The sequence below is a fragment of the Dipodomys merriami genome, unplaced genomic scaffold, assembly GCF_024711535.1.
Source record: "Dipodomys merriami isolate MVZ:Mamm:240054 unplaced genomic scaffold, mDipMer1.0.p SCAF_19, whole genome shotgun sequence".
NCBI lineage: Eukaryota > Metazoa > Chordata > Mammalia > Rodentia > Heteromyidae > Dipodomys > Dipodomys merriami.
Genome location: NW_027203270.1, coordinates 28,845,642 through 28,861,031, shown reverse-complemented (window position 1 = coordinate 28,861,031; position 15,390 = coordinate 28,845,642). Strand labels below are relative to the sequence as shown.

General features: G+C 49.1%; 1 protein-coding gene across 2 annotated transcripts in view; it reads right to left on the bottom strand.

Moving 5' to 3' along the window:
- Positions 1-15,390, bottom strand: part of Plxdc1 (plexin domain containing 1) — a 53,898-nt gene that overhangs the window by 11,808 nt on the left and 26,700 nt on the right. For both annotated transcript variants that reach the window (XM_070028156.1, XM_070028155.1), the window contains exons 3-9: positions 14,835-14,978; positions 14,500-14,569; positions 13,842-13,964; positions 12,949-13,067; positions 11,931-12,030; positions 5,120-5,215; positions 3,670-3,751 (exon numbers count right to left, since the gene is read on the bottom strand). In XM_070028156.1, coding sequence (XP_069884257.1) covers positions 3,670-3,751; positions 5,120-5,215; positions 11,931-12,030; positions 12,949-13,067; positions 13,842-13,964; positions 14,500-14,569; positions 14,835-14,978 — 734 coding nt within the window. The remainder of the gene's footprint in view (positions 1-3,669; positions 3,752-5,119; positions 5,216-11,930; positions 12,031-12,948; positions 13,068-13,841; positions 13,965-14,499; positions 14,570-14,834; positions 14,979-15,390) is intronic.

Here is a 15,390-nt window from a genome sequence, read left to right as displayed (position 1 = left end):
AGCACCACTTCCGGCTTTTTTTCTTATGTGGTGCTGGGGAATCGAACCCAGGGCCTCATGCATGCAAGGCAAGCGCTCTACCACTGAGCCATATTCCCAGCTCCCACCAGTGACAGTTCTTTATGTCAGTCAGGAGAAGGCTCTTCCCAGCCTAAGTAAGAGGTTCCCTAAGGCCACTGCACAGGCATAATGGCACCAGGCAGCTGTTACCTGGGAACTGAAGTAGACCTTCTTGTCCCCCATTCCTTCCTGGAAGGAGAGAAAGGTATTGGTGGTACCTGGCTACCAGACCAAGGCTTCATCTGCCCAGCTGTGTGTATGCAGGTGACCTCTAGCTGGGCTGAAGGTCAGCATGCTTAGTCAGTGTCTCCCAGTATAGTCACTACAGGCCAGAGGCTGGAAGACTGAAATGAGCTGATAAGAGTCTCTGAAGCGCTGGGAATGTGGCTCAGTGGTAGAGTGCTTGCCTAGCATGCATGAAGCCTAGGTTCAATTCCTCAGTACCACATACACAGAAAAGGCCAGAAGTGGCACTGTGGCTCAAGTGGTAGAGTGCTAGCTTTGAGCAAAAGCTTAAGAACAGTGCCTAGGCCCTGAGTTCAAGCCCCAGGACTGACCCAAAAAAAAGGGTCTCTGGGCTTTTCCATCTTGGCTGCTCTAGAAGACACCAAGTGCCTATTTAGGGACAAGGTACCATACAGAGTGTTCTCTAAGGTATCGTATTTAAATTTCTGTTCTTCCCTCTTCAATGCTGGGTGAAGCCACCAAGCTCTACTCAAGCTCAGGGACATCTGGAAGAATAACATCCTGAGCCACCAGGGCAAGGAATGAATGACTTTTCAGCAAGTTAACTTAGCACCTTTGGCTGCCTGAGACCCAAGGGTGCAGCTTCCGGAGGGCTCTCAGTCTGTTCCGAAAGGGCCTCTGGGGCTCTGAGCTATGTCTTCTGCTTGCAGGGTAGCCAAACTGGGCCAGCCACATGTTCCTTCTCAGGTCTTCTGTGCCCATGATTTTTGGGGTCAATGGAGGATTTGGAGGTGGGGACTCAAGTTCTTTTTAGGTCAAGCCAATGGGTTAAGGATTGTGCTTTCAATATAGGCCTGTGAGAATGAGTTGCCAGGCCCAGAGTGAAAGAGGAGCATGAGAAAGGGCATTGCCTGAGGGTCTCCTGAAGGTGCCAGCACCACCCCCATGGGACCTCACAGTGATATTAGGAGGCAGAATTATGAGTCATCATTTCCTGAATGAATCCTGAGGCTAAAGTCACCCTTAGACGTTATGTTGGCTGTGTGTGTGGGGGGGGGGGCAATGTAGGATGACAGGATGATACCTTCCATGGTATATGAAATTGTCTAAAGCAGATCTAGCACCAGAGCAAGGAAAGGACATCCCAAAAAGTTTCAGAGGAGAGGGAGGGGAGGGGATGGGGAAGGGAGGAAGGAGGGAAGGGTAAGGCTGGGGAGGGAAAGAGAACTATGGGATTCCACTGAACCAGCTCTGCGTTTTAGCTTTCTAGGGACTTGGAATCAACTCTCATTTTGAGCCAGTGCTTTAGAGAGCTGGCAAGGAAAGGCATGGGTTGAAGTGAGTCCATAGGTGTGTGGGGGACAGGGGGTTTCGGCTCAAATCAGTCTTGCCCACTCTGATGGAGCATGCTTGTGCTGGAGCTGATGGCTTCAGCAGGGGCCACCAGCCCAGGCCCTGGCCTTTCTCCAACCAGGCTCTTCCTGTGGAAGAAGCCTGTCTCTCGCCTCACACTGTCATCGTCTCTGAGTTGGGGTGCAGCCACTAACTAGGAGTGGTGGTAAATCGAGGGCTTGTGTTCATTTGACCCATTTTCAGTTCCTGCGGCTCAGCCTGGGTTGAACGCTGAGTCACACAGTGGCAGCCAGCCTCAATATGTCAGGGCTCATCTGAGGCCATCTCAAGAATCTCCTCACTGCTAAGATAATGGTTCTCAACTTGGAAAGCACATAAGATGAAGCACTCCAAAATTCAGACTTCTGGGGTACTAGTCCCAGGGATATGTTTCTCTGTGTGTGTGTGTGTGTGTGTGTGTGTGTGTGTGTGTGTCTGTGTGTGTGTGTCTGTGTGTGTGTGTGTGTCTGTGTGTGTGTCTGTGTCTGTATGTGTGTGCGCGTGTGTGCACACCTGCATGCGTGCGTGCACTAGGTACTGGGGCTTAAACTCTGTTTGTTCTTACTCAGTTTTGTTGTTCACTGCACCAGGCACTCTACCATTCTGAACTATGACTCCGGTTCTGGCTTTTTACTGGTTAATTGGATATTAAAGAATCTCAGGATTTGTCTGCCAGGGCTGGTTTTGAACCATGATCCTTAGCTCTCAGCTGCCTAAGTAGCTAGGATTACAGGCATGAGCCACAGCTGGTGATTCTGAGAACCTCAGAGGCCACAATTGGCAGAACTCCATTCCAGAAAGAGTGAGCCCAGGGTCTAATTTGCCAACCCATTCTGAGACTCTGTATCTTCCCTGCCCCTGGAGGCTTTGTTTAAATGCTATTTGGCATTTGAAGAGTTCAAATAACAGAGTGTTCCTCACCCACGTCTTCCTGAGTCACATGGCCTCTGTCCATTCTACAGAGTCAATCAACTGAAGTCCCAAGAGAGTGAGTACAAGCACAGCTGGTGGGAAGCACACCTGGGAGGCCCGTGGAGCGCCCCTTTCCGCCCTCCACCTTCCTGGCCACCAGTCCTATGTGCCTGGGCTGCTATATCTGCTCCCTGACTTGGAAAGGAGCAAAGGAAACACTGACAGCTGCAGAACAGCTGCAGGGGAACTTGGAGCCTATAATTTTGCAATTTGCCTTAAAGGCTCTCAGAGTTCCTCGGGCTTCCCATCCTCATGAGGGCACTTGTCCCCACCGGAATCCCTTTTTCTACCCCTCCTGCCATTTGTTTATCTTGGACCGGAGAACAGAGCTTGCATTATGAGTCTAATCTGTGAGGAAATGATTTCAGAACAAGGAGTGGAAGATGAGTCGGGTTTAAGAACTTTATCCCTGACACTGGATCTCACCCAGAATTCTCCGTGCTTCCACACTAAGCAAACACAGCTAAACACAGCTTTGTAGCTTCCCTAGTTTCCATGGATACCTACCACAGCCACACTCCTGGTTTTCAGGAAACCTTGTTTCAGCCTGGGAAAGATCTTGAGACTGTGGTTTGGGGTCAGGGGCAATGGATCTTTGCATCTCAGCCTGTTGCTAAGCTAGCAGTTCTCATACTTGGTTGCAAATGAGACACCACATTAAAATGCAGGCCCAGGGATCCTTCCCAGGTTCTTGACATAAGGGATCCCAGTATCTACATGTCTATAAGAGCTCCTGTGATTCTCGGATGCCCACAGCTATGGCCTACTGTTTATGAAGCCCTGCTCATAAAGGTTGGATGAGCCAGTCTTCTTGGGTATATGGAGGCAGGCATAATACCTAGAATCTAGAAGCCTGACACCACCTAAGGCCCTACCCAATCACATGATCGATCACCTTAATCAGGTACAAGCCTCAGGGAGAAACTCACTTCTGTGACATTCCTACCCTAAGAATCAGAGATACCCTAATACTGACAAAACTATGGGCAACAAGTAGACCCTTGCTGCCTTCTGGCCCATGGTTTGCTGTTGAGACTCAGTGCATAACCTGGTACAAACCTCTGCAGGACATGGCACCAGCTACAGTTGAAGGTCAGGTCTGAGGACATGCAGGAGTCACAGCTCTGATGTTGCAGGCAGGCTGCAAGAGAGGAAATAGCGGCCACTCAACACCAGGACCTGGTTTGAAAGGGTGAAACTCCAGAATTCTGGGTTCTGGAACTATGGAGTCCCTGACTTAGCAGGGGCTGTTGAGGTCATTACTACCATCCACACTTGAAGAGAAGCCATAAATTTCTTTCTTTCTTCCTTCCTTCCTTCCTTCCTTCCTTCCTTCCTTCCTTTCTTCCTTCCTTCCTTCCTTCCTTCCTTCCTTACTTCGTTCCTCCATCACAAAGGGGCCATCCCTGAGCTGGTGCTGGGGATCCCAGGTCTTACTAGACCTGGTCCCTGCCCCCTGGGGCTTACAGTCATATGAGGAGACAGACATTAACCACTAATTGAACAAAAATAACCCTAGAATTCTGTGTCATGGGGTCTCAGAAGAAAAATCACAGAGCCTATAAGTATGTGAAGTCAAAGAAAAAATGTTTCTAGTGGAAAGTGGCAGAAGTTGTTCATTTATGTCCAGGCCATGCTAGCTGGGGGGTCCTTACTGCCCATTCCAAACATTAGGCCTCAGAGAAGGATTGCCACCAGAGTCCTGACTGGGCTCTGCACCTCCGCTAGAGAAGTCCAGGCAAACTGGGCATAGGGTGTCTTATTCCTTACTTCTAACTCTACTCTGGGAAATGAGGTATCCATATGGCACAGGAGGTACCATTACCTCTGCTCTTCCTGGCTGGAGTCTGACTTGGAGGGTTGTATCATCCTGTGTTGCCTCAGGAACTCATTTGTGAATAAGGGAATATGCTACCACCTACCCAGAAGACTCACCTGTCATGAGCATGAAGTGAGAGGATAGGGAGATAGAGAAAGAACACATGGTAAGTGCTCCTTGTTATTCATTCATTTCTCTCAATAACCCTTGGTGGGATTCCTTTATCCTTTCATTCATTGAGCAAATATGGTGCATGCCTGTAATCCTAGCACTTGGGAGGCAGAGTCAGGTGGATTGAGAGTTTGGGGTGACCCTAGGCTACACAGTGAATTCTAGGCCATTCTGAGCTACAAAGTGAGTCCATGTCTCAAAAAAGCAAAAAGCAAACTGGCATCCAGTGGTAGGCAAGTCCATGAGACTCTTAATCTCCAATTAACCAGCAAAAAAGCTGGAAGTGGCTGCCATTTCCATGCTCAATTCAACCTGTTACTCTGCCCTGGCCACAGATTTAGATGGGAGGTGCCATGTGGCCACAGATGAGGTTACAGATGAGAGATGGAGGCTTGGAAAGATTAGGTGGCTATACCCCTCAGGAGTCAGAGACAGGCCTGCGATTTGAACCCAGTGTCATTCCAAAGTGTGCTCCAGATTAGCAGAATGCCCTTCACTGGTGGGAACAGTCCTACTCACTTGGCAATGGAGTGAACTCCACGGCCGATGTACTGGTGATCTTGCTGGAGTCCAGCTCCACACGGTGATACTCAAAGATGGTCCTGCGCCGAGACTCTGAAACAGAAGCAAAACTTGTCATCAGGCACATGTTACAGCCAGAGGGCTTCAAGATCTGTACCCAGGGCCTACCAGGAGTTGGCAATTGGCCACCGAGAAGGAAATAATCTTCAACCTGTGCTACAACAGCATTAAGGCTGCAAGGGAGATTGGAGGACAGGAGCTGACCCTAGAGAATAATGCTCTCTGATGAGCAGGCTGAAATACTCAGTACAGAGGCCTGACTACCCCTGGGATCAGGACAGCAAGCATTCTTTCCCTTTTCATACCTCTGAGCCATCATAGCTGCTATTCCCTTGATCTGCATGTTCTCCCACCTTTCTCTCCTTGACTGGTGCAGATAAGCTGAAGATCTAGCTGAAGTCCTACTTCCTTAGATCATCCCCCCTCAGCCAGCTCCCTGCTGTCCCTTACTCAGGCCAGGTGCCCTCTGCCCATTGCATTTACCCCACTGGCTCTGCACCAAGCTCTGCTAGGAGTGGAGTGGTAAGTACCTGGCCCTGAACCTGGCCCACGAGGAATGCTCTGTAGACATCTGCACACAAGCAGGCTCCCACCTGCACATTCCTGACATATTCCACCACTCTCTTCTTTATGGAGAGAGCAAGGTTCAGGGCCAGAAGCCAACCTTAAGTCCTACCTCAATCCCTGCAGAAACTTCCCTCGGGACTTCAGAATTGAGAAACACAAGAACTGAGTCAAGTTCTGCTCCTGATTTGTTGGTTAACCTTAGGCAAGGCTTTGGAGCCTCTGTGTCTTCTCTGTGAAGTGGAAAGACAGAAACAATCTGCCGCAATATTTTTTTGGAAGGAAAACACTGGAACTGTAGATGAAAGGGCTTGTCCTAAAATGGTACTCTCACGAGATTTGATATTTCCCATTATCCCACCTCACCCACCCAAAACCATGACTCAGGTTGGTTTCTTTTGGCGCTGAAAGGCAAGCAGCTGGCAGCTGACCTTTGCCAATGAGTTTCCTCATAAGAGGAAAGGGCCACTTAGTGTGTGGTCTACCCAACAACCCTTCCTCCTTCTGGAAACAGTGTTCCCATTGGGGAAACTGTGCCCAGTCCATTTCTACATGTAGATTGCTCTGGAGCTACCATTTTCACTAGTCCTGTCTCACAGTGATTGGTTTAGGGCTAGACCAATCAGAGACCTCCCTTGAGAGTTTTCAACTAGGATCAAGAAGCATTTTTATTCTCCTGTAACAAAGTTGAGAAGATGCAAGCTCAGAGCCTATAGATGCCTATAGTTCCAGGCTTATGGAAAAAGCCAGAATAAAGCCATTTTGTAGAGATTAGCAGGAAGTACTAGTGCTATTCCCTGTCTTCCCAGGTGGTTATCTTTTCCTTTAGTTCTTTGGGCTTCTTCAGCATTCGCCAGTGCTTGCTGTACCCTTTCTATTTAAACTAGTTTGGGTTAGATTTTTGACACAAGAAACATGGAGTAAGCCAGGCTCCTGTGGCTCAGCCACTCAGGAGGTTGAAACCTAAAGATCACAGTTCAAAGCCAGCCTGGATAAGAAAGCCCACGAGACAAATTTTTATCTCCAATTAACTACCAAAAAAAGCCAGAAGTAGGACCTGTGGCTCAAGTGGTAGAGCACAAGCCTTGGGCACAAAAGCTCAGGGATAGTGCCCAGGCCCTGAATTTAAGCCCCAGGACCAGCACGAGAGAGAGAGAGAGAGAGAGAGAGAGAGAGAGAGAGAGAGAGAGAGAGAGAGAGAGAGAGAGAGAGAGAGAGAGAGAGAGAGAGAGAGAGAGAGGAGAGAGAGAGAGAGAGAGAGAGGAGAGAGAGAGAGGTGGGGGACAGGGAGAGGGAGAGAGGGTAAGGAAGGAAGGCAGACAGGCAGGCAGGCAGCTGTGCCAATGGCTCATGCTTGTAACCCTAATTTATTCAAGAGGCTGAGATCTGAGAATCACAGTTCAAAGCCAGCCTGAGGGGCTGGGAATGTAGTTTAGTGGTACAGTGTTTGCCTAGCATTCATGAAGCCTTGAGTTCAATTCCTCAATATCACATAAAAAGAAAAGAATCAGGAAATGGCTCTGTGGCTAAAATGGGAGAGCACTAGCCTTGAGTTGAAGAGCTCAGAGACAGTGGCCAGGCCCAGAATTCAAGCCCCATGACCGACCAAAAAAAAAGCCAGCCTGAGAAGAAAAGTCTGTAAGGTTCTTATCTCCAACTAACCAGCAAAAAGCCACAAGTGGAACTATGGTTCAAGTGGTAGAATGCTAGTCTTAAGCAAAAAAAAGCTCAGGAATAGCACCAGGTCAAGACCCTAGAATTGGTACAAATAAAATGAGAGGAGAGAGGGAGAGGAGAGGAGAGAGGGGAGAAGGGAAGAGGAGTGAGGAGAAGAGAAGAGAGGAGAGAAGAGGAAAGGAGAGGAGAGGAGAGGAAGAAAGTCCAAGTATCTATTTCTTGCCTTCCACGGGACCTGATGTCATGGGATCTAAAGTCTAATATCAACTTTTCTTCCTTCTTCTTTTCCACCTTCAAGGTGCATGCTTCCCACTCTTGGGCAGTCAGCTGGTCCTCTTCTGAGCGCCACAATCCCTGTGCAGTGTCCAGGGTCACCTGTCTTACTGCTAAGTCAATATCTGGTTTCCTGTCCGATCTCCCACTTCTACCCCACCCCCATACCAGACTTGGAGTACTCCAGGGACAGAATGCACAGACACAGTTCACCTGGTATTTGTCTCTGCCCTCCCCACCACACCCCCCAGCTCCTGGCACCAGGCCTTGAACAGGGTTTCAAGAAGTGGCTGTGAATAAAAGAATGGGTTACAGACTCCTAAAAACCTCAGTAACATATTCTAACATCAGCCACAGCCCAGAGGAAAGCACACTCTTCTTCCTCTCTCACTGCAGATGGAGGCCTTTCCCAAAAGGGTGGTCCCCAGGTAGGGCAGAGAAAGCCAGCCAGACCTCTTTCTATAGCTGGTTTCCTAGATCTCTCCACCTGCAAGGATGCCGTGCTGAGCTCATCCTCTGTCAAAGGGAAGGTTGAATGCTAAGGGACAAGGGACTCAAGTGCATAATGAAACATCTATTTGTCAGGGAAACTGAGTGGAAAGAGAGAGACACTGGCAGCCAGGGAAGAGAGGACTCCTGGGAGCCTCCTGCAAGGATCTAGGGTGGGGGCAGAGCTGGGACTATGCCCCAGGCATGGATATATGCCAAGGATGGCCAGATGGACTCAGAAAATAAGCTAAACTCTAAACACAGGGCGGGGCAGATGAATGGTGGCCGGAAGGGGATGAGGCTGAGTATGTGCAAATCTGTCTCTAATTGAAAATACTGGCTCACATCAACTGCCAACTTGTACTTGTTTGAGTATATGGCTTTGTCATATTTTTTTAATTGTTCCTAAACAGAATCCTCAATGCCCCTGCTTCAGTTCTTTGCCTTTGGGTTATTTCAACAACATGTGAGGCTCGCCCAGGGACAAAGGCTTCCATGTGCATGGCCAGGAGATCTTTTCCAGATGTGGAACAGGAGCTGTCCCCAAGCTACGTCTCTGGCAGTTTGAGATGCTGTTTTATCTCTAGGCCCAGCCATCCAATATTCACAAACACCGAGGCCCAGAGAAGGAAAACCTGCCTGCAGAAGGGAAAGGTCCAGTGTGTTAGGGCCATCTGAGGCCATTCTGGGGCCAGCCAAAGAGCAGCTTACAATCTGGAGCCCTTGATAATCAAATCCTCATTAGCCGGTTCTACTAATTCAGACTCTTGTCAGTTTTGATGTTGGCTATGCTCACCTTCCTTTTATATTGTGGGTGAAATGAAGAGTTTCTTAGGCTGATGAGTAGAGGAAATTAGACTGATTTCTGGCGGGCTCTCCAGCCACATTAAGAGCAGCTAGGCCACCCATGTGTTAAGCAGACCATGCTAACTGTGCGTGGCTTTTCTCTGCATCAAAGATGCTCTGCACACAGCTCAAAGCATGCATTATAACTGTTTGCATACAGCAATGCTTAAGAAAACCTGGTTGTTTTCAATTCCTCTTCCCTCAACCCCATGAAGGGTGGGAGGAGGTGGTGGGAGGAGCCTGGGAGAAGACAGAGCCTTCTCCCCCTCCCCCACAAAGGATTCACTGGCTGGGAGAGTGTCTTCACCAATTGTAAGGAACCAAATTCTATTCCTCACATCTTCCCAGGCAGGGAGGAGTCAAACTTGGATACAAGGATACAGAAGTTACCTTGTTCTGGGTTTGGTTTATCTCCATGGAGATAAGAGGGTCTGCATATTGGAGGCTTCTCTCTGAGCTTCTCATTTAAGTCATGGTTATTTGGGGTTGACTGGTATTTGCAGTTCAGCTTAATCCAAACAAATTCGCTGCTTGCTGGGTAGGATATCTGACTAGAGGCCTCTGACCCCTCCTGTAAGCAGGAGTCATGGCCCATTTTCTCCTATCTTATTTTCCCTATCCTAGAGATTAAACCCAAGGTCTTGCATTCACTATGTGACCCATTTTAAAACCTAGTAAAGGTGGGAGAGTCTATCCCACAAAAACGCATGAATGTCTATGTTCCTATTTATTCCATTTACAATTTCAAAGTTCCCAGATCTCTTCAATTCCTTGCCTGGTCCTCCAAGCTGAAACTTCAGACACAAAGGCATACAGTTTCCAAAATATTCCCTTGATGGGTGTTGTCAGCTTACACCTGTAATCCTAGCAGGACAGGAAAGTCCGTGAGACTCTTTGTCACAATAAACTACTCAAAAAGCCAGAAGTGGAGCTGTGGCTCAAGTGGTAGAACGCTAGCCTTGAGCACAAAAACTCAGGGACAGCACTCAGGTACACACACACACACACACACACACACACACACATACACACACACAATGATAATGATAATGATAATAATAATAATAATAATCCCTCCCAAACTCAAGTGGTTCCAGGCTCTTGTTCTTACAGTGAGTCAAAGTCAAAAGGCAGCAGAGGACGGGGTCTCTGCTGATCCTTGGGGTAGCATCCTGAACTCTTTGATTGGATCCAGATCCTTGCACTAACATTTATTCAGAACTCAGAGAGTCCCCAGGGGATTACCACCCCTACTGGGGCAGAAGCAGCGAAGGGCAGGAGGATGAGGGTTGGAGGTGCAGCACAATGCTAGGGGGAGAGAAGAGGAAACAGTTTTGCACTGGCTGATACAGAGTTCTGAGCCTGACCAATCAATGCATGGTCTCAGTGGTTTAAAAAAATAAAAGAAAAGAAGTGGCACTGTAGCTCAAGTGGTAGAGCACTCGCCTTGAGCTGAAGAGCTGAGGGACAGTGCTCAGGCCCAGAGTTCAAGCCGTACAACTGACCAAAAAAATAAAAATAAAAAAATAAAATAAAAAGGAATGGGAGAGGGGGGTTTCCACCAGGGAACTATGTCACCAGGATGTGGCCAGCCCTTGGCAGGTTGGGAGAACAGAAGGATACATACACCAGGACTTAAGAGAGGCTGCTGATGGAAGGGGTATTTTGTTTGTTAGCTTCCTTGTACCAGTACAGGACTTGAAGTCAGGGTCTCTCACTTAGCTTTTTTGCTCTTGGCTGGCATCCAAATAGTCACAGATTTTTCTACCTAGGCTGGCTTTCAACTGCAATCCTCAGATCTCATCCTCCGGAATAGCTAGAATTATAAGTGTGAGCCACTACCACTGGGCACAAAGGCAGGATTTAGATGCTATGCCCAGGTGTGAAGGGCCTTGAATACCACATAAAGATTTTATCTGGATCCTAAAAAGCACTGAGGAGCCAGCTAGATACACATCTGATTTCACAGTGGTCGGAAGAAATGGAGGTTAAGAGGACTAGAGGCAGGAAGCCACAAGGCAGTGTCTGCCATTGGTGCACTTTTTCCAGCAGGTAGACTCAACAGCATCTCTGACCTCAAGGATAGAGGACTGTCCTGGGGGCTGGACTGTCTGCCCCATTGTGTCTCAACTGGTCTGATACATAGTGACTTAGAATTTGGATTCTAGATAAATACCACATTTTCCTCAGCCCTAGATTTCACAGCAGGCGCGAGTAGGAGGGAGACAAGCAGACAAGGGCTTTTTCCCAGTCCTGAATGATGTTCCTCAGATGTCCATCACCTGATGGAATTGTCACACATGCAGCTCTGCAGAGGAGGACAGGGCCAAGTCCCTGAGCTGAGGTTGGAAGTGGCAGGTGGCTTACTGGCAACCTTCCCAGAGGTGTGACTCAAACCCTGGTGGGCATGAGGTGGGGGTCCTAAAGCAAGAGGGAAAGATTTGGGGTTCCTAAATTATCAGTGCAGGAGGAAGAGCTTGGAGGAAGAGGTTCTTCCACTTTACAGTGGCTGCTGAGACTCATTTACTTCAGGACAGAGTTCATGGCCTGGCTGAGGCTAGACTGTGAGTCTCCTGACAGCCTAGTGGTCCTTTCATCCCCTTGCTTGAGAGCCACTGTTTGCATTTTGGAAGGCTTATTATCCCTCACCTGACATCTTTGGGAAGTTTTCTAAGTGGAGCAAGTGCTGAGTACAAGGACTCTGGCTACCCCTCCCCTAAAAGCCAGTCCAGTGCTTCCTACTGGACACAGTGGGAAAAATGGTGTTTCACTGATCAAAAGGAAACTGGGTATTCCTAGCCCTCTTCCTCCCTCAGTCCCACTCCCTAGCCAACTGCCATCCTCTGACTGAGCTGGGTCTTCCCCAAATGAGGTGCTTGCTGGACCTCTGAACACTCACCTGGCACATCTGGAGATGGGTTGAGAATCATGAAGGCATCTGACAGGCCTGCTTTCACGGGGTGCTGGGAAGAGCTGATTTCCAGGACAGCCATAGGGATCTACAACAGGAGAAGAGGCTCTATTCACCCTCCAGCATTTTCTGGGGCCAGTTTAGCCTCCTCTTGGAGCACTAGTCCTATGTGCCTATTTAGCTACTGAGGACTAAATTCTTACCCAGTCCCAAACCTTCCCCACACCACCTTCCGCATATTTTCAATTCAGTAGACTGTACCTCCATGCAGGTTTGAAACCCAGAGTCATTCTTGGCCTCTTCTTTTCTCTCTTCTTTTTCATTGAATATATCTCCAAATCCTTTTATTAGCCCAATGGCTCTCAAGTCTAACTCATTCTCTATGTCTTTGTCTAAGCTGCCTCATCTTTCCTCTGAATAATCTTCTAGCCCTAAACAATCTGTTCTCTGCTCTGAAGCCAGAGTGGCCTTTTTCATTTTCATTTATTTGCATTTATTTTATGCTAAATTTATTCCCGTGCCATAAGTTTTGTTTCTTCAGTTTCTTCTGGAATACGTTTTTCTTCTGCACAACCTCTTCTTCTGGTTTAGGAACAATTTGCTCCTTTTCAGGAAGGATCGTCTCAGTGTGACAGGGCGGGCTCATGGGTCGGTTAATACTACCATGGGCTCTGTAAGTTCAGTGGTGTGTCTTGGGTGCTTTGTTCACCTGGGTATGTTCACTGACCAGGGAATCTATATGCATTACTCTCTGCATTCTTAAACTGGTACAGCAGAAATTCAGCACTCTTTTTGTGTCCAACCCCTGTGTCCTTTTCCTCAGAGAAACCTCCTCTGGCCTCTGCTAGCACCAGGCACCTCTACTTAGGAGCACTTGTCTCTGTCCATATAGACTTATGACTCCAAGAACAGGGCCTACAGGCTGTACCCAGATTCTCTACAAGTATTTGCTGAATCGAGGAAAAACTCTAAGACCCAATGATCTCTGCAGCCAGAGCCCCCTCACCTCTTTGTAGCCAAAGACAATGCGGCCCCCACGGTGCAGGGCCACCTGGAACGTGAAGCTGCCCCTGTCCTCCCGGCCTTGTAGGTAGACGTGGTCCCACTGAACAACAAAGACTGTCCCTGAGGAGAAGAGCAGAGACCTGGATGGGCAGGGAGGTAGAGCAGGGAGTGGGATCCTGCAAAAATGGAAGCCAGAGAGGACTGGCTATGGATCAGGTCTATTCAAGATGATGGAAGTCATTTGCAAATTTGAGATGGCAGTTGTTGTACAGCCTGAAGACACTGCCTGGAACCAAAGGGTCCTACTTCTGCTTCTGCATGCAAATCCATACTCTCTTATTTCTCTGTCTCTCTCTGTCTCTCTCTGTCTCTCTCTGTCTCTCTCTGTCTCTCTCTCTGTCTCTCTGTCTCTCTGTCTCTGTCTCTGTCTCTGTCTCTGTCTCTGTCTCTGTCTCTCTCTCTCTCTCTCTCTCTCTCTCTCTCTCTCTCTCTCTCTCTTGCCCATCTGGGTGCTGTCCTTGGGCCTCTTTGTGCTCAAGGCTAGCAGTCTCCTGAGTGGCTAGGATTACAGGTATGAGCCACTGGTGCCCAGCTCTTATCTCGTATTCTGCCCTTCCTCTTGTCTCTCCTGACCCCCTAGAGATAAAAAGGAGGACAAACAGGGAATTGTATGGTAACAGTTTCCATTTCATATCTCATTAGACTCTGCTAGGCAGGACATGCCATCCCCATCTTACTCATGAGACTAAAACCCAGAAAGCTGTGAGGGGGCACTGCTGGGCTGTGTGGCTATGCTCAAGTCCTTTGCCTTCCCTCGGCCTTGGGTACCGATTAAGGGATCAGACCAGGGATGCTCTATGCTGGGTTAACGTGCACACTGAAGCATGGTCTCACCATTGTCAAAGTATGTGACTGTGGAGTTGTCAGAGTAGCCAGGGTTGAAGTTGGCCATCAAAGGGGCCACATACTGAGTAGCTGTGAGCATTCGGTGGATCACATCACCCATGAAGATGAAGCCTAGGGTGAGAAGTTCAGAGCAGTAACACCTGGCCTCTAGGGGGAGCCTCTAGGCTTTTCCTCAAGGGTCCCCTTTTCCCTCATCCCTACCTGCTGGGCTCTGGGCTTGATGTATATGTACTTTGAGGGCCCCAGACTTAAGAAGGTCTCCCAATGCCTCTAGGAAGGCACAGACTATGGTGGGGAGGGGGGAAAGGCAAGAAGAAGAGGTGACTCCCACCTCCCCCAACCTTGGGAAAGTGGGACATGGGACTCAAATTCCTGATATGGATGGAAACTCAAGTTCTCAGTGCTGCCCCTCTGTCTCCCCCTCTTTTAGAGAAATGCAAGACCTATGGGATGTCCACACTAGCCATGCTGTTCCAGGGAGACACATATGGGTCAGCTGATGTGATGGGAGTGGCCAGACATTCCCTGATTAAGAGCGGAGCGTGGACCAAGCGTGGATCCCTTCCCAGCCCACTTCTCTCCCCCAGAACATCCCCTAAAGTACAGGCTGAGATCTGTAACCTGCCCCCTGCTGATTCCACCTCACCTCCTGTTGCTATGGTGATCTGCCGCAGAGGATGTCCATAGAAAGGGAAATCAAAGGAGAGGACCACTCTCTGTAGGGGGCAGGAAGGAGTTAACACAAGCTGAGCTGATGGGCCAAGAACTGTTTGCCCACACTGCTCCATGCTTGTCTGAACAGAGCAGGGCAGACATGTCTAGAGCAGGCCCCAAGGCCTCTAGAACAATGAATGAGTGTCCCCACTGTAGCCAAGAACCCCCCAGCTCCCAGACCTCAGGCCACACCAGGCCTGTTCCCAGGCAGGATGGGCTAGTCCAGTCTCTAGCTTGGATTACCCTGCCAGGGATAGGAATGCTCACCGAAGCCTGCCGGTGGGTGTTGGAGAGGATCCTGTGTACCTTCACTTGGCTCTGGTTTGCTGTGGTCACATCCACCCACAGCTCCCGGCTGCGGGGCTCATTGGGGCCATAGACACGGGACACGTAGTAGCTGTGGTTGTCTTCCTGTGGGCACAGAGGCAGCCCAAAGAGGCATGAGACAACAGTCAAGGCCAGGAGCCCTGCTCTGCTGCTCCCCACCCAAATTGCTACATATAAAAAAATACCCCTCTCTATTCCAGGGTGCTGGACCTGGGGCTCAGAGAGCTGGTTTGTCCCCAGCCACATCCACGCCCCTTACACCAGTGCTCAATCCTGCCACACCTAAACAAGCCGGGAGGCTTATCTTGCAGCCCCTGAATGTGTCCAAGCATGACCAAGACCAGATGCAGCTTGGAGCATGGGGGAGAAATAGAATAGCCTCATGCAGAACCTTTATCTTCTTCTTTTTGTGTCAGTCATGGGGTTTGAACTCAGAGCCTGGGCACTGTCCCTGAGCTCTTTTGCTCAAGGCTAGCACTCTACCAATTTGAGCCAT